Raw genomic sequence first — 22,140 nt, 5'->3', positions numbered from 1 at the left:
CAGGCTTCACAACTCTTCTCTAAAACCATTTTGTGTCTTTTGTGTGGCTTTTTCCTCCTCATTGGGTGCCAACCACGTGAAACACACCTTCACTGGATCGATGTTCCAATGTTTGTGAAATGATATAGGATCTTGATGAGAAACTGGGAGGTCACGAGCCACTTGTAGATTCAAGCAGGAACGAACTTTATTTCCGAACCCCGCAAACGCCACCCCTGCAAACTCTCCAGGAACTCCGGCGAGAGCTCAACCGGAACTCAACAGGAACTCCGTGGAAACGCAACCATCACCATCCTAATGGCTCGCTGGCGCCACCTCTCAACCACTCCCCCTGGCAAAATGCCAGGCGCCATCCCCACTCGGCTGCGGCTCTCAACATCTCCCGCCTTCTGTTTAATTAAACAACAAGCATGTGGCTTAGGGACCGTGCCTGTCTTAGGTTGTCCAATACTATATATGGTCCTTACCCATCACTGGATGAGCTGACCTCAAGGCGTCAGCCTCCTGTCTTAGATTGGTACCATTGCAATTGGATCTTACCCGTCATTGACTACCGGCCCAGCATTTAGCCATAGTTGTGGATAGTGGTTTTTACACAAACACCATAAATAACCTGCTACAAGCAGAAAGGGGAGGATACAAAACACCACGATACCAAGCCATTGATGGCTCCTTTTGGAAAAATTGTACCATTGATGACACCATCAGCAAAGATACCCCGGCACTACCACAATTTGCTGCACAAACAGATAATTCACAATGCATACAAGTGATACATAGTCCAGGCAAGTTTTGCAAGTAGTTCAAAGCAGAGGAATCCATTAATATATCCATTTCCTCCCAAAGTAAATCGACTCCTTGATTGAGTATCACTTGTTGAGTTACATTATTCATTGATGCATCAGTTTATACAGTTTGTAGTGATAGCTATCGCAGAAGCTGTAGTTTGGTTTTATCTTTGTCTTCACCAGCACTGGGATGAAGATAGAAATTCTGGCAGTGATGGCTAAAAAAAAATTATGTAACATTTTCCAGCAGGCACTAAAAAAAAAAAAAACAATTTTCTAAACAATTTAGTATCCTGAACAGAATTAGATATAATGAAAAGGAAAGGTGAAAGTAAACAAACAGATCTGTTAACCACCTTTTAAAACAATCCTCAACAGCTATTTACCTAATTTAAATTAAACCATTTAAATCACGTGAATAAAAAAAAAAATTTGGATCCATTTTTTCATGAGCGCTCCTCATAAATGATATATGGACATACGCACATACAGACATACAACACATAACACAAGTGTGCACACATAACACAATACATACAACACATAACATAATAGTAAAGGCCTTGTAGCTTTTCACAGGTGAAATCCCCATTGCAATGCTCAAAAACTCCACAGTCAAAAAATAGAACTGATCAGAAAAACATTAACCTAGGTCTGTATGAGCTCAAAAAACAAAATAGAACTTCATGATGTGGGAAAGGGCAATAATAAAATAGATATTGAAAAAAGCATCCTGGTTACCACCTGGGTTTGACTCTTCTTTTGATATCCCATCCTTCTTCCTGTAACTTGCATATGGGTCTGAAGGTATTCCCACAAGCAAGCCCCAAGGTTTCTTACATTTGAAATAGGCCTTAATGGTGTTCATTATTCATTAGCCTCTAGGTGTGGGAGAACCACTGTCGCATATGTAAGGATAGCCAAACTGGAGTTCTGGATATCAGCTGTTATGGATTTGAGCCAAATCATCTTCTTTTTGGTCTGTAGAAATCGCTTTAGTTAGTCTCTCTGGAATCCAAATTGGCTGCTGTTCGTCCTGTGGAAACACACAAACAGAACCCCGACTCCAGAAAATCACTGGGTCAGGACCTTTCCATTGTCCTGTTAGAATATCCTTCCAAAGTACCTTGGGCTTATGTACATTTTTTGGACACATGTGCCTTTCCACAGCACTAAGCCCTGATGAATCCAAATTTAAAAAGTTTAGAGTAAAAACGGTTATTTTAAGTTTATCTTTGGGGGATATATACCCCTTCCTAATTCCCTCTTTTTGCGTTAATAAGTACATTTTAATAGTTTCATGAGCTCTTTTAACTAAGCCTTGTCCCTGTGGATTGTATGGGATTCCTGTTATATGAGTAATGCCAAATGATGAGCAAAATTGCTTAAAAGAGGTAGAAGTATAGCCAGGGCCATTATCTGTTTTTAACTGTTTTGGAATGCCCACAGTGGCAAAGTTTTGTAAGCAATGAGCTATAATATCTTTAGTTTTTACTCCGGCATGAAGGGAGCCCATCAAAAATCCGGAAGAAGTATCAACTGTAACATGCAAATACTTTAACTTTCCAAATTCTGGCAAGTGTGTGACGTCCATCTGCCAAATATGGTTAGGTGTCAGTCCTCTAGGATTGACTCCAAGATTAACTTGTGGTAAAAAGGTCACACAATTTTGACATTGTTTTATTATTTGTCTAGCTTGTTCCTTAGTTATTTTAAAACGCCTTTTTAAAGTATTTTCATTGACATGGAAGGATTTATGAAAATGTGTAGCTTCTTCTAGCGTAGAAAAAATATGTATGTCACGTGTAGTTTTATCTGCTAAATCATTGCCCAAACTAAGGGCTCCAGGCAATCCTGTATGTGCCCTGATATGTCCTATAAAGAATGGATCTTTTCTGTCCCAGATTAGACTTTGTATAGTGGAAAGCAAAGAGAAAACAGTAGAGGAAGGGGAAACCCTACCAGCATCTTCAAGGGATACTATAGCATTAACTATATACTGACTATCGGAAAATAAATTAAATAGAGAATCTTTAACCATCACAAAAGCTTGTAATACTGGGCATTAAGCTCTACCTTTTGAGCTGATTATTTGGGTACTAAAAATGTAAAAGTTTGATCAGGTGTAACTACTGCTGCTGTACCATTATTTGACCCATCAGTGAATACATTTGGAGCATTCATGATAGGTGTTTTTTTGTTTTTGTTGTTTTGGTTTTTTGTCATTTTTGGAAAAACTACAGGATGAGAAGACCAAAAAGACAACAAAGGATTAGATGGTAAGTGGTTATCAAATGAAACATTAGATTTGCACATGATTATTGCCCAAGTATTTAACTCATTATATAACTCATCAATTTGATCTATTGTATATGGAGTAATAATTTTATCGGGAGAAATTCCAAACACTCCCTTTGCTGCTTTTATTCCTTTGAGTATTAATTGTCCTACAGCCTCAGGATACCTAGTAAGAATAGTGTTAGGAGAGTAAGATAAATGTATCCACAATAATGGACCTTCTTGCCAAAATATTCCTGTAGGAATATTTTTTTGTTGGTAGTACAATAAATAATAAAGGCAAACTTATATCAATTCTATCCAAATGCATATTTTCCATATATGTTTCAATAATTTTTAATGCCTTTCTTGCTTCAGGAGTTAACATTCGGGTTGAATTTGGATCTGATGAACCTTTTAGGATATCAAATAAAGGTCCCAACTCTCCTGTTGGTATGCCTAGATAAGGCCTTATCCAATTTATGTCTCCTAGTAACTTTTGAAAGTCGTTAAGTGATTTGAGTTGATCTACTCGTATTTGAATTTTTGGTGGACGGACCATGGTCGAGGATAATAGAACTCCTAAATAATTAATTGGAAAATTTAACTGTACTTTATCTATTGCTATCTCTAGATTATAATTTTTTAATAAATTTGTAAGTGTGGCATAACATTCTAGCAATGTGTTTTTATCTTTGTGTGCTAATAATACATCGTTCATATAGTGAAATATTTGTAGTTCAGGATTTTGATTTCTAAGTGGCTGGATTGCTTTGTTAACATAAATTTGACACATAGTTGGGCTGTTAGCCATCCCTTGAGGGAGTACTTTCCATTCATATCTCTGATCGGGACCTTCATGATTCAGCGCAGGGATAGTAAATGCAAAACGTGGACTATCCTCAGGATGAATTAGAATTGAAAAAAAAAAAACAATCTTTAATATCTATAACTAAAATACACCAGGTTTTTGGCAAAGCAGACAATTGAGGAATCCCCGATTAAGCAGGTCCCATAATAACCATCTCGTTATTAATAGCTCTTAAATCTTGCAATAATCTCCATTTACCAGATTTCTTTTTGATGACAAAAATGGGAGTATTATAGGGAGATACAGAGGGTTGTATATGTCCTTCTGCTAATTGTTGTTTGACCAGGTCAAGGGCTGCTTGTATCTTTTCTTTAGTCAGGGGCCACTGAGGAACCCATACTAATCTTTCTGATTTCCAAGTAATTTTTATTGTCTCAGTGACCCCTCCTGAAAACCCAATCCATGTCTATCTATTTATTGACCTATTTGTATTGGTGCCACTATACTTTATCCTTTTTCTCCTAATCCTTTTCCTTTCCTAAAACTTTGTCTAGCCATAATAGTGGGTGCATTTGAATTGATGTTATTTGTTAATGTTAGTCCTAATTGATCTAGGACATCTCGTCCCCATAAATTTATAGGAAGATGATCCAATACACATGGCTGTATAGTTCCTTCATATCCTTCAGGATCCTTCCAATCTAATACCATCACACTTCTGTGGGGATTAGTTGCCACTACTAGGCCTCAAAGCGTTTGAGTGGCTTGTTGTAATGGCCAATGTTTTGGCCATTCTTGACGAGATATGATGCTAAGGTCTGCACCTGTATCCAGTAGCCCATTAAATTCATGTCCTTGAATATTTAGTTTTAGCATGGGGCAAGAATCTAAATTTAAAGAAAGCATAGCCCAATCTACACCTGTGGAGCCTAATCCCTTGGAACCTCTTTCTACAGTACGACTGGAAAATTTATCATGTAGGCTGGGTATTATTAATAACTGTGCTATTCTATCTCCTGGTGAAATTGCTGATATACCCCTTGGAGAACTGGCTATAATTTTTATTTCACCTTCATAATCAGGATCAATTACCCCAGGACTTATCATAAGTCCTTTTAGAGTAGAAGAACTGCGTCCTAATAATAAGCCTACTGTTCCTTGGGGAAGAGGTCCTTTTACCCCTGTGGGAATGATTTGAACTCCCATCTCTGGAGTTAGTACTGTTCTGGTGGAGGTGCAGATGTCCAACCCTGCACTCCCTCTGGTTTGTCTGATGAGAGATCTAATGGATAATGTGTCCTGGGCACTACCCTGATGGTGTTGCTGGGTTCCTCCAGTGCCCCGTGTATTTGTGGTCATGGGCCCCGGAGCATGGGGACCCCCTGTCCTTTTTTTGGCAATGGAGCCCAATGTTTTTCTTCACAATATCGTGGGTAAACACCTGGTCCTTGTCCGTTTTTTTATAACGGAGTACCCTCTATAGTGGTTTGAGATCGGCATTCATTAGCCCAATGTCTCCCTCTATGGCATCGTGGGCAAATACCCGGTATTCTACCCCTTTGATACCTAGTTTTGTTAAACCCTCCTCCTATGGGGCAACTCCTTTTAAAATGTCCTGTTTGTTCACAATTGTAGCATGTTTTTGGTCTGGCACCTAAAGCCTGTTGTACTACAGCTGCCAAGACTTGCCCTTGTTCATTAATGTCTCTGGATAATTTAATATATGTGTTTAAATCTCCATGTTTCCATGGTCTAATGGCATCCCTGCACCATCTATTTGCCTGTTCGTAGGCTAGTTGTTTTATTAATGGCATTCCTTGTTCTACATCCCCAAAAATTCTGGTAGCTATTTGTATAAGCCTATCTACAAATTCAGCGTAAGGTTCATTAGCTCCTTGTATTACCTTAAATAATTGACCTTGTAAATCTCCATGCCCCTGTAAAGTTTTCCATGCCCTAACCGCAGCTGAAGCAATTTGTGAGTATATGGCAGGATCATATCTAATTTGTTGCAGCTGACCCTCATAAGGTCCCTCTCCTAACAACATATCTAGATTTCTCTGAGTATAACTGGCTGTTGCATTTCGCCTAGCCGTCTCCATGCAAAATTCCTGATTAGCAACCTTTCATAACAGATAATGTCCTCCTTTAGCACAGCTTTGCACATACTAGCCCAATCTGCTGGCATTATGTTCAAGTTGGTAATGGATTCGACCATGCTTACAGTAAAGGGTGCTTGAGGACCATAGGTTGTTACAGCCTCTTTCAGCTGCTTCACTGTTTTGAAATCTAAAACATGGTGAATTCGCTGCCCTCCTGCCTCTTCAAATACAGGGCATGCTAATCTTTGGGTCCTGTCTCAGGATCCCATCTATCAACTATGGGGGTTGAGGGCCACTCAGCATATGTTGTCTCCATAGGTGGAGCTGTTGGTTGAATTATGCCCTCTGGTGATAGAATGGTGTTAGTAGCAGCCTCCTGTTGTAACTTCTCCCCTACAGCTTTTTCTCCTCTAAACTTTCTTCCCCTTTCTGACTATCTCAAGAGGCCTCCTCTTTTTCCTGATCTAATATGTCTTCTACCATAATCTGAACTGAAAGCTTTGGACTAGGCAAACAAAATCGTATCATCATCCACAATGACAATGTGCCAACTGGCAAAGTCCCTGGGTTTTTCTTTTCCCTCTTCCTTAAGTCTTCACCATGATGGTCCCATTGTGATATATTCAACAACTCCTCCTTAAAAAGCCATGGGCTACATTTTTGTATGGTATCAACGTATGCCCGAACTGTTCTCGGTTTTACTGGGGTGCCTCCTTCCTCTAGCAATTTACTTAACACTCTTTCGATTTGTTTTTTGCTAATTTCTGACCCCATCTTTCTGCTACAAAGATAACGCAACCCAACAAGATAACACAAAACAAAACCGAAACAGAATGGAACAAAAATTTGTATCAGTTTTTCTATTTTCTTGACATGTGTATCCGTGGTCTATCTCTATCTCTTCCTCAGGGCCAAACAACTTCAAACCTTGAGCCAACCACTTTCCCCAGTTTGCCTGAGAAAGTTCTAGGGACAGGCAGCTTGAAACAAAAACAAAACAAATCAAAACAAGAACACATTGTTTTTTGAAATGGTCACCCATTCTCTCGCCCTGCCCTCAGGGGCAAGCAGTTTCACTTACCCCCAAGCTTCAGGCGCTCCCCGCATGGGCCACCAAATGCCGCAGTCTGGCTGGGCACAAATAACCGGGATGTCACGAGCCACTTGTAGATTCAAGCAGGAACGAACTTTATTTCTGAACCCCGCGAACGCCACCCCCGTGAACTCTCCAGGAACTCCGCAAGAGCTCTACCGGAACTCAACGGGAACTCCGCAAACCCACACGAACTCTCTAGGAACTCCGCGAGAGCTCAACCGGAACTCAATGGGAACTCCGCGAGAATTCAACCATCACCATCCTAATGGCTCGCTGGCACCACCTCTCAACCATTCCCCCTGGCAAAATGCCAGGTGCCATCCCGACTCAGCTGCAGCTCTCATCAATGTCAAGTCTCCATTTCTGCTCCCTACCCCAATCCATGCTCCCTGGCCGCCAGGCTTCACAGCTCTTCTCTAAAAACATTTTGTGTCTTTTGTGTGGCTTTTTCCTCCTCACTGGGTGCCAACCACGTGAAATACACCTTCACTGGATCGATGTTCCAATATTTGTGAAATGATATAGGAACTTGATGAGAAAGTAAGTCCTTTGAGTAATCTGTTGGCCGAGCCTGCATGAAGACCAAAGAATTATGCTCTTTTGGTGATCAAAAATAACTGTTTCCGAATAACATTTGAATTTAAAAAGCAAATGCTTCATTTCAATACTTGTTACTGGTTATGGGAATCAAAAAGCAAGAGGGAACCTTATTTTCTACCACCTTCTTCTAACTCCAGATTCCTTGATTTTGAGTCTCCAATTACTTTAATATCCCAGATGCTTTGATTTTTGCTTGGAGATCCCATAGTTTTGTCTCTGGAAGAGTCTTTAAGCATGGCAGTAAACGTGAAAAGTTTTCCTAGGTAAGTCATTTAACTTAGTATTATGATCTCTGAATAAAAGCAGCAAAATTAATTCCCAGGTCCCTCTCGGGAAACCCTTTCACACATGGGTTATGCAGTTCACTGGGGTGAGGAGTTCTCAAGGTCCCTCGGCCTATCTAGTTCTCTACCATAATGGAGTGATATCTTTCAAAGAAAGACAACATGGGGTTCATCAGAGAGAAGTTATATAATTCTGGTTCCAGAAATATGAATTTTAAAAAATGTGAGTTAACCAAAGCACTTTGCAAGAGGACTGTAAAGTTTTTCTGTGTTATCATCATTTCAGAATTCTCTAGAACTTAGAAACCATAAGCAGGATCAGATATAACCTAGAATGCTTTAGAGACTGAAGTTACAAACTATAATGTTAGAAGGAAAATCAGAGCTAGACAATTTCGTTTGCTCTAAACAGAGCAATCATCTTCTCTCGATTTTCTTAATTTGCTTATGAATTTATATGGCCCATCTGTTTTATAGAGTAATTCATTGGTTTATCAACAGAAAATCATCTTGACTATTAAAATTAAATATAATACATTTTAAAAACAAGTCTTTTCTAGGCTAGTATTTTAGTATAATCTGCCTACATTTTTGATGTGGATATTTAAATAAACTCTCTTAAATGGTGTTAGCTTTATTAAATATTATCTCATTTAATCCTTGAAACCTTCCAGGAAGGACAGAATATTATTGAAATGAGGAAACTGGAGCTCTCAGAAGTAATCAAATTAGCAAATGTTGGAATGGGGACAAGAAAGAGGTGGCCAGCTCCCATTAAGGTTGCACCAGGACACCTGCTGCCTGTCCTTGGCCCACTGCTCCAGCCACACACCCAAACCTAGCCTCAATGAGCCTAGCCTCATTGGGATGCTCCTCGGAGTGACACAAAGACACAGCTCAAATGTGAGGAAAAGTTAAAATAATGCAGGGGAAGAACTCTCACAATTGCTACTGTATTGCCCTTTAAGGATTCTAAGGACTCATGGAGTTAAAAGTCTAAGAAGGGAATTTTAAGAGGGAAGATAGACCAATAAAAATACATACTGGAATATAGTCTAATTGCACTGGGAAAATTTCAAATATTAGTTGAAGGAATTCATATATTAGATGATGCTTATTTGTGAGGCCCTGTGAGAGTTTACCAGCAGGAAAGAAAACCAGAGAGAAACAGGCTCTCAATTCAGTTCTGGGGTAATTCCCACAATGTTCTCAGAAGAAAGAAGTAAAAGCAAAGAAAAGAAATCCTGGCTTATTTTTCACAAGTGAAAATGAATTGCCAGAGATATTAATGCATCGAACAGGAGGGAAAAAATCCCTCTGTTAACACGGATTCCAGGAGTGATTAATAGCATCTCAGCAAGCCCATGCATACCTGTGAACAGTTGGCTCATTAAGCATTAGAATGTGCTGTCGTTTTCAATGCATGAGGTCACAGAAAAGAATAAGGCAAAACTAAAAAAAAAAAAAAAAAAATCCATCCCCAGAAGCATGTATAACACAGAGAAGTCTATAGAACCTCTTATCCCATCTCTGTCCAAAATGCCAAAAGGAAATCCCAAACAGGCAGGTACAGGGGTGGGGAAGGACAAGGAATGTGATAGGCAAGAGAGACTGCTTCAACTGTCAAGGACATAAATTGAGAAACATTAAAACCTTCTTATCCTTCTTTAGAGCTCAATGAGCAGTTCCACAAATGGAGATTAAAATTGTATCTCCTTAGATATACAATACACCCAAAAAGAATGGTTTATACACTCTACAGTTCACCCAGAGAAACAGTGTTTGAAACACTTTAAAAATTTCCAAAAACAAATAAAGAAAAAAATGATTTGGGGGCAAGCATAAAACCAGTTTTAGAACATTACAATTTCACCACCACCACCAATCTCCTTGTGTATAATTGCAATTAATCCCCACTCCTACTGGCAGCCCCAAGAAACCCCTGATTTGTCTCATCTCTACAGTGTCGCCTTTCTCTTAAGAATGGAATCACACAATGTGAATATTTTGTTCCTGGCTCAGCACTGTTGCATGTTTCAGTAGTTCATGCCTTTGTGCTGCTGACTAATGCTACCATGCATAAACATTGTTATGGTTTGGATGTGAAGTGCCCCCCAATTGTAGACAATGCAAGGTTCAGAGGAGAAATGATCCCATTGTAAGAATCTTAACCCAATCAGTGGATTAATCCCCGATAGGGATTAACTAAGTGGTAACTGAAGTGGTAGGGTGTGGCTGGAGGAGGTGTGACTAGGGCACATGGTTTTGGGGTACATATTTTGTATCTGGAAATGAGTTTCTCTTTATGCTTGCTGATCACCATGATGTGAGCTGCTTCCCTCCACCACACTCTCCCGCCATGATGTTCAGTCTCTCCTGGAACCCTGAGAAATGGAGGCAGCCTTCTGTGGGCTAACCTCTGAAACCATGAGCCCTCAAATAAACCTTTCCTCCTCCAAAATTGTTCTGGTCAGGTCCTTTCATCTCAGCATTGAAAAAACTGACCAAAACAAAGATACCATATTCTATTCACCTAGTCATTAGTTGATAAACATTCTGGTTGCTTCTAATTTTAGATTATTGTGAATAATACTAAGAATCTTTTTTTTTTTTTGCTCATTAGTCATTCACTCATCTTCTTTAGTGAAATGTCCATTCAATTTTTTTTTGCCCACTCCAAACTAAAAGATTTCATTTCTCATTGAGTTGTAAATGGACATTATATTCTAGACCCGTGTCCCCTATCAGATATATAATTTGTAAATATTTTATCCTACACTGTGGTTTGGTTTGGTTTTTCCAATATCTCTTAAGGAATAAAGGTTATATGAAGTTTGACTTATTAATTCTTCCTTTTGGGGTCATGCTTTTAATTTTAATAAGAAATCCTTGCCTAAATTCAGGTCACAGCAAATTATCCCTAACTTTCTAAAAGTTTAAGCTTTACTTCCCACATTGTAAACTCTCACCCATTTTGAATTAATTTTTTGTGCATGGTGTAAGGCAAGATTCAAAGTTTTCTCATGGTATATTGATATATAATTGTTCCCGCACCATTTGTTTCTTTCCACCACTGAAATGCCCTGGATAAAAATCAGTTTACATCAATGGGAGGGCTTATTTCTAGAATCTTTATCCTATTCCACAGGTGTATGTTTAACTTCACACAATTTTACATTGTACCAAGGAGTGGGATAACTGGGTCAAATGGTGGTTCTTAGAGGTTGCTCCAGGGACAACATGCATCTAACTTATCAGATTAATACAAATAATTCTAATTAAGGACTTTTCCATCTCATTCTTGTAGGGAATGTGTACTAGCAAAAGAAATCTTTTTTTGTTCATCTGAGAATGTCTTTATTTCACTTTCATTTGGAAGCATAATTTCACTGAATAGAGAATGATTGATTGACAGTTGTTGTTTTTTTCTTTTTGCCTCATTATTTATGAGAACCCATCTAATCATCATATTTGTTCCGCTCTTCATGATGATCAGTTTGTTGCTCTCAAGATTTTCTATTTGTTTTGGTCTTTTCAAAGTTTGACATGTGATTCTTTTCATTATTACCCTTTTTTGGAATTTGTTGGCTCCACAAGTTCTTTCTTACTACGTTTAGAAAGTTTCAACAGTTATTTCTTAAAAAGAAATTTTTGTGGTCCCATTTTCCCTACCAGCTCTCTCCAGGACTGCCCTCAAGTGAATGTTGGTGCACTCTGTGGCTCAATATGTCTAGGAGGTCTGTTCATTTTTCTACAGTTTTTTGTCCTCAGTTTCCTTTAGATTAGGTAATTTCTATTGATCGTTCATCGAATTCACTGAGATTTTTCTTCTGCCATCTCAAATGTACTGTTAAATTCAGCTATATGATTTCTAATTTCAGTTATTGGATTTTGTACTTATAGACTTCGTTGGGTTCTTTATGATGATTTCTATTTTTTTTTCTATTAAGAATCCCTATTTAGGCTGGGCTTGTGGCTCAGTGGTAGAATGCTTGGCTCACATGCATGAGGCACTGGGTTTGATCCTCAGCACCACACAAAAATAAACAAATAAACAAAATAAAGGTATTTTAAAAAGAATCCCTATTTATTATCATTGTCATCATATTTGTCTTTAGTTCTTTGAGCAGAGTTTCCTTTAATTCTGTGACTATATTTTTATTAGTGCTCTGAAGTATTCACTTATCAAATCCAACATCTGGCCCTACTCAAGAGTTAGTTTCTATTCATTGCATTTTCCCCGATGATGTTTCTTTGTATGTCTCAGGATTATTTGATCAAAACTGGTAATTTTAGATAGTGTATTATATCAACCCACAAATCTGATTCATTTTTATTGCTTTCCTTTTAAAGTAACTTGCGTGGACTTATACTATGGGCTCTTTCTCCCTATCATGTACAAATGCTGATTAGTTAGAGTTCTTACTTTTACTTTTGACCTGGCCTGAATCAAGTCATCTCTGCCCCTGAATAACTTAGTTGGACTAACATATACACAGAAGTTGTGCTTAAACATCTCCAGTCTGCAGGGCTTCCATCTGTGTGTGGGCTGGAAAGCAATCTACAGCTTCAGCCAGTTTTCAAACATGCCTTGACTTTGCTTTCTGCTGGACTCAACTCTTACACATTTGCATAGTTTTCAAACGGGCTAGGGATAAGTGTGAAGAGTTTACCTAACCATGTAGCTACTCTTATTTCTAGGGCATAAGATGTCACATTTCTGGCTAATACACCCTCACCTTAACTCAGACTGCAACTTCAGACCAGTAAAGATGCAGATTGTTTTTGTTTGTTTCCTACCAACATTAACACTTTTAGCTGATATATCCGTGGGTGTTCATCTCCCCTTCCCCAATCAAGTCCCTCCCCTCTGGCAGCAAAGTGTTGTTTATTCCATCCAGGTCCATTCTGGTAAATCTGCTGTTCTAACTAAGTTAAGGGGCTGGGGAGGACTTGAAGATGGTAGTGGTTTCAGGCAAGAAAGCCTCAGATCTACTGTTCTTACCTTGAAGTGTAGCAATTTTTCAGAAATCAATGTTTCTCAATTTATTGTTAGCCTTTATTTGATTTCCAGAGGCTTGAAATCGTTATTTTGACAATTTTGTCCAGCTTGCTTGTACTTTGTGCAGGGAATTCAATACCATTGACACCACCAGATCCATTAGTGGCATATAATTTTGGAAGAACAAAACCATGCACTCTAGATACTTCGCTTTTACTGAATGGATATACGAGACATCCCTTGGAGTCCCCTTCTAAATCTACGATTTCATGGTTATATCCCCTGACTGGAAACAGAAGGAATATGGCCCAGGCAACAGTGCCAGGCTGTTTCCAAATAATCTCTCTCCCTCTGACTCATCAGCACTCTTAGACTTTATTACTTTGCCTCTTATGTCACTGTCAATATGAATAAAAGAGCTGTTTGGATCTGTGTTCAAACATTACAAACTGAAAGTACTGTCCAAATCATGTCAGACTCTAAAAGAGGCTTAAGGATTGGAAGATACAGCACTCTCTTTGGGGGAGGGTAGGTTTTAAACATATTTTATGATTTTGGAAAGGTTTAAAATTGATTATGTGATTTAGAGAAGGGTTTTAAAGTGAAGGAAAAAAAACAAACTTTTTTTAAATTACCTTCAAAGGACTTTTGCTTAAGGATTAGATTGTTTTCCTTCTCTCTTTTCTCCTTATTAGTTTATATACTAATGTGTTCTTTCCTAAGAGAAAAAGTGACCCTAACAATCTAAGACCTGTCACACTATATAACCTTGACAAATTACTTTCCTTATACACCAGCAGATTTAATTAACCTTCCTTTTCTATGAGTGAAACATCATGAGATAAAGCAAAAGAGGAAGAGACAGAGAATATCTTGCTTTTCTGAGTCATCAGAACACAATTCATTGGCTTAAAATGGGTCAGACTTCTCGAGGATGGATAAGTGCCTTCATACTGGTACCAGCAAGGAGGTTTACCATGAATTTCTTTTTAGTAAAGGTCTACTTTTATCCTCCCTTACTGTCTCAAGGACACAGAAATGGAGTCTGCCTTTCTTGATAATGCAACACTTTCTTTGCTTTGTTCAAGTTGTTTTCTATAGTGTTGTTTTTCTCATGCTCCATTTTCTAAATTACTATGATAGCATTTCCTCCTAGTCATTAAATAAAGCATGAAGAATATATTTTAGATGTAAGGAAGGGCACCTAAAAGACATTCAGATTTCAAAAGGCTTTGAATTTCTTGAAGGAGTACATTAGATGGGTATAGATCTATGGTTATTTTTAGTTTATGTACACCTGCTATTAGTCTTAGAATAGAAGGACATTCACTGACTAGATTCATGAAATAGTACTAAAAACAATGCAGAAGGATTCCTTTCTCCAACCCCAAAATGCATATGGTGACGCTATAACCACTAATCATGCCTGATAAATATCATCTTTTCTTTTCTGTAGCCCTCAAAATATATTCAGGTAGCATATTGGAAATTAATAGATGTTAGCCAGTTGGTTTAATGACAATCAAAAGGGAGAAGTCCTGGTTAAATCAAAGCAAGGTGGATAGTATAAAACCTGAGGATAGTGTTGAACTACACACAGTTGGTGACCACTAGGACAAAATTAGGTCAGTCCTATATATTTTTAGATAATATCCAAAATTTTTTAAATGTCATCAATTTGTTTTAACTGAAAACAAAGAGAGAGAGAGAGAGAAGCTTTTGCCAGGTCCTACACACAAAGACACTAGCCCCGCACCATTTGGGTTCCGAGATGTATTTGCTTTCCATCTTCATAGCATTCATGGAGGACGCAAGATTCGTTAAGAATGTCCCCTGGGGCCTGTCAATATAGTTCTTAAGATCATTTCCAAAATATAAGAAGAGAAAGGAGCAGAGCCCTTAAATGGGAGGGAAATTCCCCCTTCCCCCTGTAAGAATAAAACCCATGGTCTCACCTGATGGAAGAGGGGGCTGTGTATCATAGGGATGCCCAGCCCACTAAAGCACATGCCCAGGACCATGTCGTCAGGAGAGTCAATGCTGTGGCATCGGCATTTGCTGGCGAGAAGTCTCCTGATGGCTTCCCGGCTGAAGACCATGCTAGTGGGAGCCAGAGCAGACAGAGAAGTGGGTTAGAGCAACTCCACGGAGCCCATCAATCTCAACAGAGAACTCTGCTTCAGAGTCACACTGCTGGGGAAGGCACGAGACGGGGATCAGCTGACTTCCATTTAGTAGTGACTTTGGGAAAATGTTTCTGTGCCTTCTGTGAAAAGCAAAATCACTTCTAAGAGATGTTTATCTACCTACTAGGTGACTTTAGGTGTATTTCTGCAAACTCACACTAGGTAATGTTCTTTTTTTAGTATGACATTTGGAATATTAGAATAGTCCCGGAATTTCAAAATCCTCAGTGAGACAAATAACAAACTCTGCCAGTGTTCCCATCAGAGAGATGGACTCAGAAACACTGAATCTTACTCACATGTCATGACTAACAAGGAGATAAAATGTGATTGAAAAAAAAAAAAACCATCATTGTACCAGCGATTCTATTTTACAGAAGCTTCTTTAAGGTGATGGAGGGAGAAATAGAGGGAAAAAAAAAAAAAAAAACAGGCATCCTGGTGGAACTCAAGCCTCATTCCAGTCTTTCTGTGCTCTTGCTAAAATATTTTGAAATATCCCTTTCCAGCCTCCCTTGCCGTCTAAGTCCTGCTTTTGACAGACAACAATGGGCCCAATACTAGCAGAGACCATCTGCTCCTGGTTCTGGTCTCAGCAGCGGAGGCAGGCAGCAGGGGCAGCTGCGTGCTCTGGAGATATGCAGGGTGCCAGTCCTTGGGCCTGGCTCTTATGCAAGGTGGTGATTCAACAGTGGCAACAGTTATAGCAACGCTGCAGAAATGGGTCCAGCAAATAGTTTTCTCTGCTCCTCCAGCCTTAGGGGCAATAGCAGTTTTCTACAGCTACTAATCTCTAGGGAAAACCACCAGCTCTCTTTTAGCCCTCTGGCCCATTCTAACAGTTTGGTACCAAGTTCCCACAATAAATTCTCTTCTTTTAAAATATTGATTGGTTTCTGGTTTCCATTCTGATCCTATAATAGTAATCTTTTCAGATTCGGAATAGCCCCAAAGCTGACAGGTCTAAAGGGATTAATATGGTTCACAAGTTTATTCCCAATCACTGAAGACTTTCTCCAAGGCAAAACTACCTAAAATTCATGCACACATTCCAAAGCCAAACATACGGCCTTGCACACATGTAGTAGGCACTCAATAAAAGTTTGATGTAGCAAACAAGAGAGAACAAAGCTGCCTTTGCACAGATCTTCCCGGAGGAAGAGTTCTGAGTCAGTCTGGTAGGAAGGGAAAAAAGGGACAGATTAGAATACAATCCGATTCAAAAATGAAGTTTCCACAGCGATCTGAGACCAGTACAATGCAGTTTCATACCTGAGACCAAGTACTGAGGAAGCAACCACACAGAACACTTGTCCCTTGCCCTTGCAAGATACCAGATGTCACGATGGCATGGGACTTACTCAAGATAACAGAAGTTCTTTATTTTAGATGGTACAGGGAAATACAAGTGTTTAGAAAGAAGAAATATTCAATCACACAGAAAGGTAAACTGCAACTTTGAAAACCCACCAGAAATGCCCTTTCTCTTGGAAAGTCTACTGTCCACCAGTGAACACCTCCCAGGTCACACATCTTTGGGGCTGAGTCAAACACCTGTGCCAAGTCCCCCAGGTTGGCCTCAACCTACCCACCCCAGGGAAATGGCCTGTGTGGGGGATGCGCTGACAGAACACAGTGAACAATGCTTTCTTTTTTAATTTTGCCAGCTCCTGGTAGGATGAGAAAGAAAAAGACAGCCTTTGATTCTGGTCTGCTCTCTGAAAAACCAGCTTCACAGGAAGATAAACTGTCAGCGTGAAATTTCTTATTAGTTTGTGCTTTTGCCTACTCACTTGGAACAGCCTCACATTAATTATTCACATCAGCTATGTGCACATGGGCCTTTAATAATATTGAATTATTAGTAAGCTCCTGAGTTCTTTCCAAGCCAACTTGACTCCCCAAAGGAGAAATTACCAATCATAGGATGGTAGAAAAGAACACCGGTCTGCTCTATCCACCACCTTTTAAATACTAAGAAGATGTTAAAAAGCTACAAGATTAAGGGCTGGGGATGTGGCTCAGTGATAGAGTGCTTGCCTGACACCAGGAGGCCCTGGGTTCAATCCCCAGCCCTGGAGGGGGTGGGGAAGGCAAGAAAAGCTGCAAGGTAAATGGTTCCATTGCCTCTACTACATAATCCATGAATTTTAAAAATGAGAAAAAATGAAATGGGAGGCGAGGGCGCACCCAAAAACATCATGCCCGTAGATATAGGAGAGCACACACAGAAGATGACACGCATCAAGACCACACCTGCCTTCCAGCCTCCAGCAGATGGGCAGGTCACGGATGTCTCTGGGTAACACTGCCTATGGCCTCTTCCAAGGGTGAAGTCATTTTTCCAAGAGGTTATGACCTCCCCAGGCACAGCTTCCTGCCCAAACTCATATATATATATATAAACAAACATGTTCAAAAAAGAAAAGAGCCACTTGACTCATTTTCTCCAAATAGCCAAACTCCCACAGAGCAAACAAAGAAAGGAAAAAGGAGACACTTGCATTCAAACACTATAAAGGTCGTACCTTCCAAACACAGAACACACACACACTTCACTGAAGTCCACGCCTCTGACCTGCCCTGCCATGCGGGGCCTGGGATGGGGAAGGGAGGTAGAGGGGGTCGCGCTCGAGGGTGTGATTGTCAAGAACGTACTTGATGGTAACATAATTAGAAAACCAGAAATTCACACTGCAACCATTTGTGTGTGTGTGTGCGTGTGTGTGTGTGTGTTGTGTGCATGAGAGAGAGAGAGAATAGAAGTGAAACAAACATTTCACAAGACAACAACCTACAACATAGGATGCTCTCCGATACCATTTTATTCTATTCTGCTCTATATTTCATTATTTAAAAATGCTGTTACTGTCTATGAACAGATTTTCCTAACCACTGATCCTGACTTACTATTGCAAAAAAAAAGTACATTGGTTCTCCATCTAGAACATCAGTAAATCCTACTGTAGTGCTGGAGGAAGGAACTATATAGGCAACTTTTGTCAAAGGTTGGCAGAAGAAGCAATCTCATGAAGAATGTTTCCGTATAAAAGTACTTTAAAAACCCAAATACACCATGCGTCATGTTGCTTAGGTAAAAACCAAATGCCCGGTTTTCGTGGTTTGTTTATCCATTTATTCACCGTACCTTGTCAAAAATGAGCCCCTCTGCTCTGAAGTGGGGATATAATGAGAAATAAGACACAGGTGCTACCTGCAAATAATTCTTAATTTAAGTAGAAAATAGGAATGTAAATAGACAATTAAATGATAACGGTTTATATAATATGCTATGAAAGTACATTAGAAAGGCATTAAGCCCAGATTTCAGGGGCTAAGCTGGGTTACAGGCTTCTAGGTGTAGATAAATAACAGCTAGATTGAGTCCAAAAGAATGAGAAGGAATTAGGCAGACAGAAAGCTGGAACTATAGAGATCCACAGATGCCATATTTGGTAGGGGGGCAGGGGAAGACAGTGTTCCTGAGAAAGAGCAATAAGTTCCACATGAATTCTTCAGGCTGAGAGCCAGGATGGCAATACATCTGCCAAGACCAGATGGGGCCTTGGGAGCCTTGGTCAGGTTTTGTCCTACAGGTGAGGGTGAAAGTTCTAGGTCCACTCAGGATATAAAAGGATGCAAGAGATTTTCACGCTGCGTTCATACATCGAAACTATTTTAAATAAAGTAAAAATCAGACTCATTTATGGAATTTTTGAAGAGAACTGGAAACGAGGAAATTGATGAACAAATTTCTAGAGCGGAATCTCCACCAGATGAGCAGGGGCCAAGTAGCTTTCAGGGGTGACCGGGGCCTGCAGGTGGAAGACAGGCCCTGCTGGAACCTTTAGCCCGGCTGCAGAGGGCTCAGCAGCACCCAGGAGTCTGCGGCTTAGGTGATCTCTAGGTGGTCAAAACTGAGGCCTCATCCAAGACCAGCTTGACTCTTGGTGAAATGTGATTGGTCGTCTCCTTGTCTTAGATGCCAGATGTTAAAAAATGGGTTCGTGTCTTTGGGGGAAGATAAGGTGAGGAGAAGCAGCTGATGGCTTGGGAGCAGGGGAGACAGGATGAGATCTGCTTTTTAGAATGGGCTCTCTAACTACAGTGTGCATAACCACGTGGGATGGATGAACACAAGAAAGAGGGAGAGCAGGAAGCCCCAGCAGAGAGGGTAGAAGCCATGATGGTGGAGGAGGTGAAGAGAAGTACTGAAGGGAGAGAGATTCAGGAGATAAACTGACACGACTCAGGAATTCAGTCCACGGCCAGAGAGTGGGAAAGATAAAGAGAAGGGGAGACAGCTGCCTTGCAGTCTCTAGGATAGGAAATTGCACTTCTTAATGCCTTCCCTGAGAGAGGGCCAATGGAAAGGGGCCAGGTTAGGAGCTAATGTCATAAAGATGAGTTCAGCATGGGAGGTGATGTGCCTGTGAATCACCAAGTGGAGGTGTCCTTTGGTAGGCGGATGTATGCATCAGGAGTGGGAGAGAATCCTGGGCTGGAGACAGGGATCTGGGTACATGGGGGCGGATAAAATCACTCTGGAAGAATGTAGAGGGAGAAGAGAAGGGAAATTAGAAAAGCTGGCTGAGAAAGACAGACTTTAAATGGACAGACAAAAAGAACTGAGAAGGTCTGACCAGAAAGACAGTAATGGAAAAGGTCCGGATAGTGCTCTGGAAAGCAAGAGAAAGAAGTGTTTAAGTAAACTGTGAGATCTGTCAAAGGCTGCTCAGGGGAAAATACAGATGAAGACTGGAAACGATTCATTTGATTTGACCACTGTGTGGTTCCATGAGACCTTGACAAGGTGAATTAGGCAGAAGGGTGAGTAAGGAGCTGAGGAAATGCAGGTAGCAAGAGTAGAGAATGCCCGCGATGTTCCAAAGTGAATGAGGAAGATGCCTTGTGAGGGGAAGAGGTTACAAGGTAGGAAAACAAGAGGTGGCGGGAAATATCCACCAGCCAGGTAGGTAGAGGCTGAACACAGAAAAGGTTAAAGGGGCTACCTTGGTGGCCTATCAGAGCCTGTCACAGACAAGAGAAAGGGAGTAGTGGCAATTATGCAAAGTATCTGCCTCCTGCATGGGATGTGCGGTGGGGCTCTCATCTATGCGTGGCCAGTGCTTGGCACATACTCGGCTAGTGGAGTGAATAAGCACCACCCGCCCAGGCATCATAAAAGACCACACTGGTTAGGTAACATAAAATGAGGTTTCAGAAGGTCTCAAGTGCTGGTCCCACAAATAACAGTTAAATCCAATAAGCAAGAAGGACAACGAAACCACGTGCTCTCAGAAATCACACAAAAAGGCAATTCTTTGTTAAGAGTATATGAATATTACTGAGCTACAAAATATATAAACCCATGTACAGACAGCAGGACCCTTCCAAAAGTGACAAGTTCTTGCTCAATGGATGTCATGGCCTCATCCTTAATTGGACCTAATACCTTACCCAGAAAGCTACACACATCACTGTGTGGCTGAAAACAGCTTAAACCCTTTTTTAACAAAAAGGTCAACCCTCCTTGACTTCCCTGGGCCCCCATTTCCCATTGCTAGTGCCTTCTGATAGGTGCAGGGCACTACTTAAAGATCAGTGCTCCTGCTCAGGCTCAGTTATCACCACAGCAGACCTCACTCCATAACCATTCTGCATTCACCACTGAATGGGCTAGATCTAACCAGAACACCTGCAGTAAGACACTTGAGAACCTGCAGAAGAAACCTGCTGTGATATGGATAAGACTTTAATGCATCCTCTAAAGATTCATATGTTGAAAGCTTGGTTCCCAGAGTCTCAGTGTTGAGAGAGAGTGAAATATTTAAGGGGTGGGGCCTGGTGGAAGGTGATTCGGTCACTAGGGCCACTGCCCCCAGAAGAGGCTAATTTTATTCTTAAGAGACCCTGTAGTTAGTTACCACAAGAGAGGATTATTATAAAAAGATCAAGCCTGACCCTTTAATCTCCTGTTTCCTGACTAAATATGTGATCTCTCCCTCTTGCACATACTCCTGCCATGGCGCTATCCGCCATGCTGTGACATATCCAGAAGGGCCTCGCCAGTGCTGAGCAGGTGCGAGCACTATGGTTTTGGACTTCCAAAACTTAAACTAAATAAATATAAGTTACCCAGTCTCAGGTATTTTGTTAAAGTGAGAGAAAAAAATGGTAAGAGAGACATGTTCTAATCTAAGGGATTAAAAAATAGAAATAAAAGGTCCTAGTCTTTCAGAGGTATATAATCACTGAATATAATGCTGCCCAGTATATAGTGAACATTCAAAAAAAAAATCAATTGAATGAATTTAAATGACTAGAGTGGAAGACGAGTTAACATTCTCCCTAAATACCCTAGTAGCAAAGACTATAGCAGTAATAGAAACAACTAACTGCTCAATTGATTTACCCATATAAATCAAATTAAGGTCTTTCCCCATAAGAGATGAGGCAGGTGCTTCATTTAAAAAGATTGATTTTTTACTGTTATTTAAAACCTATAAATCCTATACAAATGTTATTTAATTGCCTAAGTTTCTATACTACTCTTTTTCTAAATGTGATTTATTAAGCATTGGATAATTTTAGAGTATAATGGCTTATTTTTCAAAATTAAAATCTATAAGCAATTTTTTTAAATAGACAATCCAAAGTAACTGGCTGCCTAGAAGCACTAGTTATTATAGGGACATTTCTAGCAAGTACTTTGAAAAATATTTTCATATTGTCTCTTCAAGGGGTAAATTTTCTTTATTGTGGGTTCTTTTCATGTTCAGGTTTCACAAATATAATATTCACTTTCCTATTAGAGGAACAACTACTATTTAAAGAGACTCGTATGTCAGTATAGATCCCAGTTCCACAGACCCTCCTCTGCCTTGTAGAAAGGGAAGTTCAGTCCTCTCTACCTGCAGGCTCCACATTCATGGATCCAACTGATCATAAATCAAAATATTTTTTTTTAAATGCACCTGTACTGAACATGTAA

At 40.0% G+C, this 22,140-nt stretch overlaps 1 protein-coding gene across 1 annotated transcript in view; it reads right to left on the bottom strand.

The window, feature by feature from the left end:
• Positions 1 to 7,142: 7,142 nt before the first annotated feature.
• Positions 7,143 to 22,140, bottom strand: part of B3glct (beta 3-glucosyltransferase) — a 103,707-nt gene continuing 88,709 nt past the window's right edge. Inside the window, exons 14-15 of the mRNA XM_046454310.2 lie at positions 14,916 to 15,060; positions 7,143 to 7,645 (exon numbers count right to left, since the gene is read on the bottom strand). Of these exons, the coding sequence (XP_046310266.1) occupies positions 7,478 to 7,645; positions 14,916 to 15,060 (313 nt within the window). The 3' untranslated portion in view covers positions 7,143 to 7,477. The remainder of the gene's footprint in view (positions 7,646 to 14,915; positions 15,061 to 22,140) is intronic.

This window comes from Marmota monax, unplaced genomic scaffold (genome assembly GCF_021218885.2).
Source record: "Marmota monax isolate L192 unplaced genomic scaffold, Marmota_monax_Labrador192_F-V1.1 WCK01_AAM20220418_F8-fsc00011, whole genome shotgun sequence".
Lineage (NCBI taxonomy): Eukaryota > Metazoa > Chordata > Mammalia > Rodentia > Sciuridae > Marmota > Marmota monax.
The sequence above is the reverse complement of the archived record's forward strand: the minus strand, read 5'-3'. Positions and strand labels throughout refer to the sequence as shown.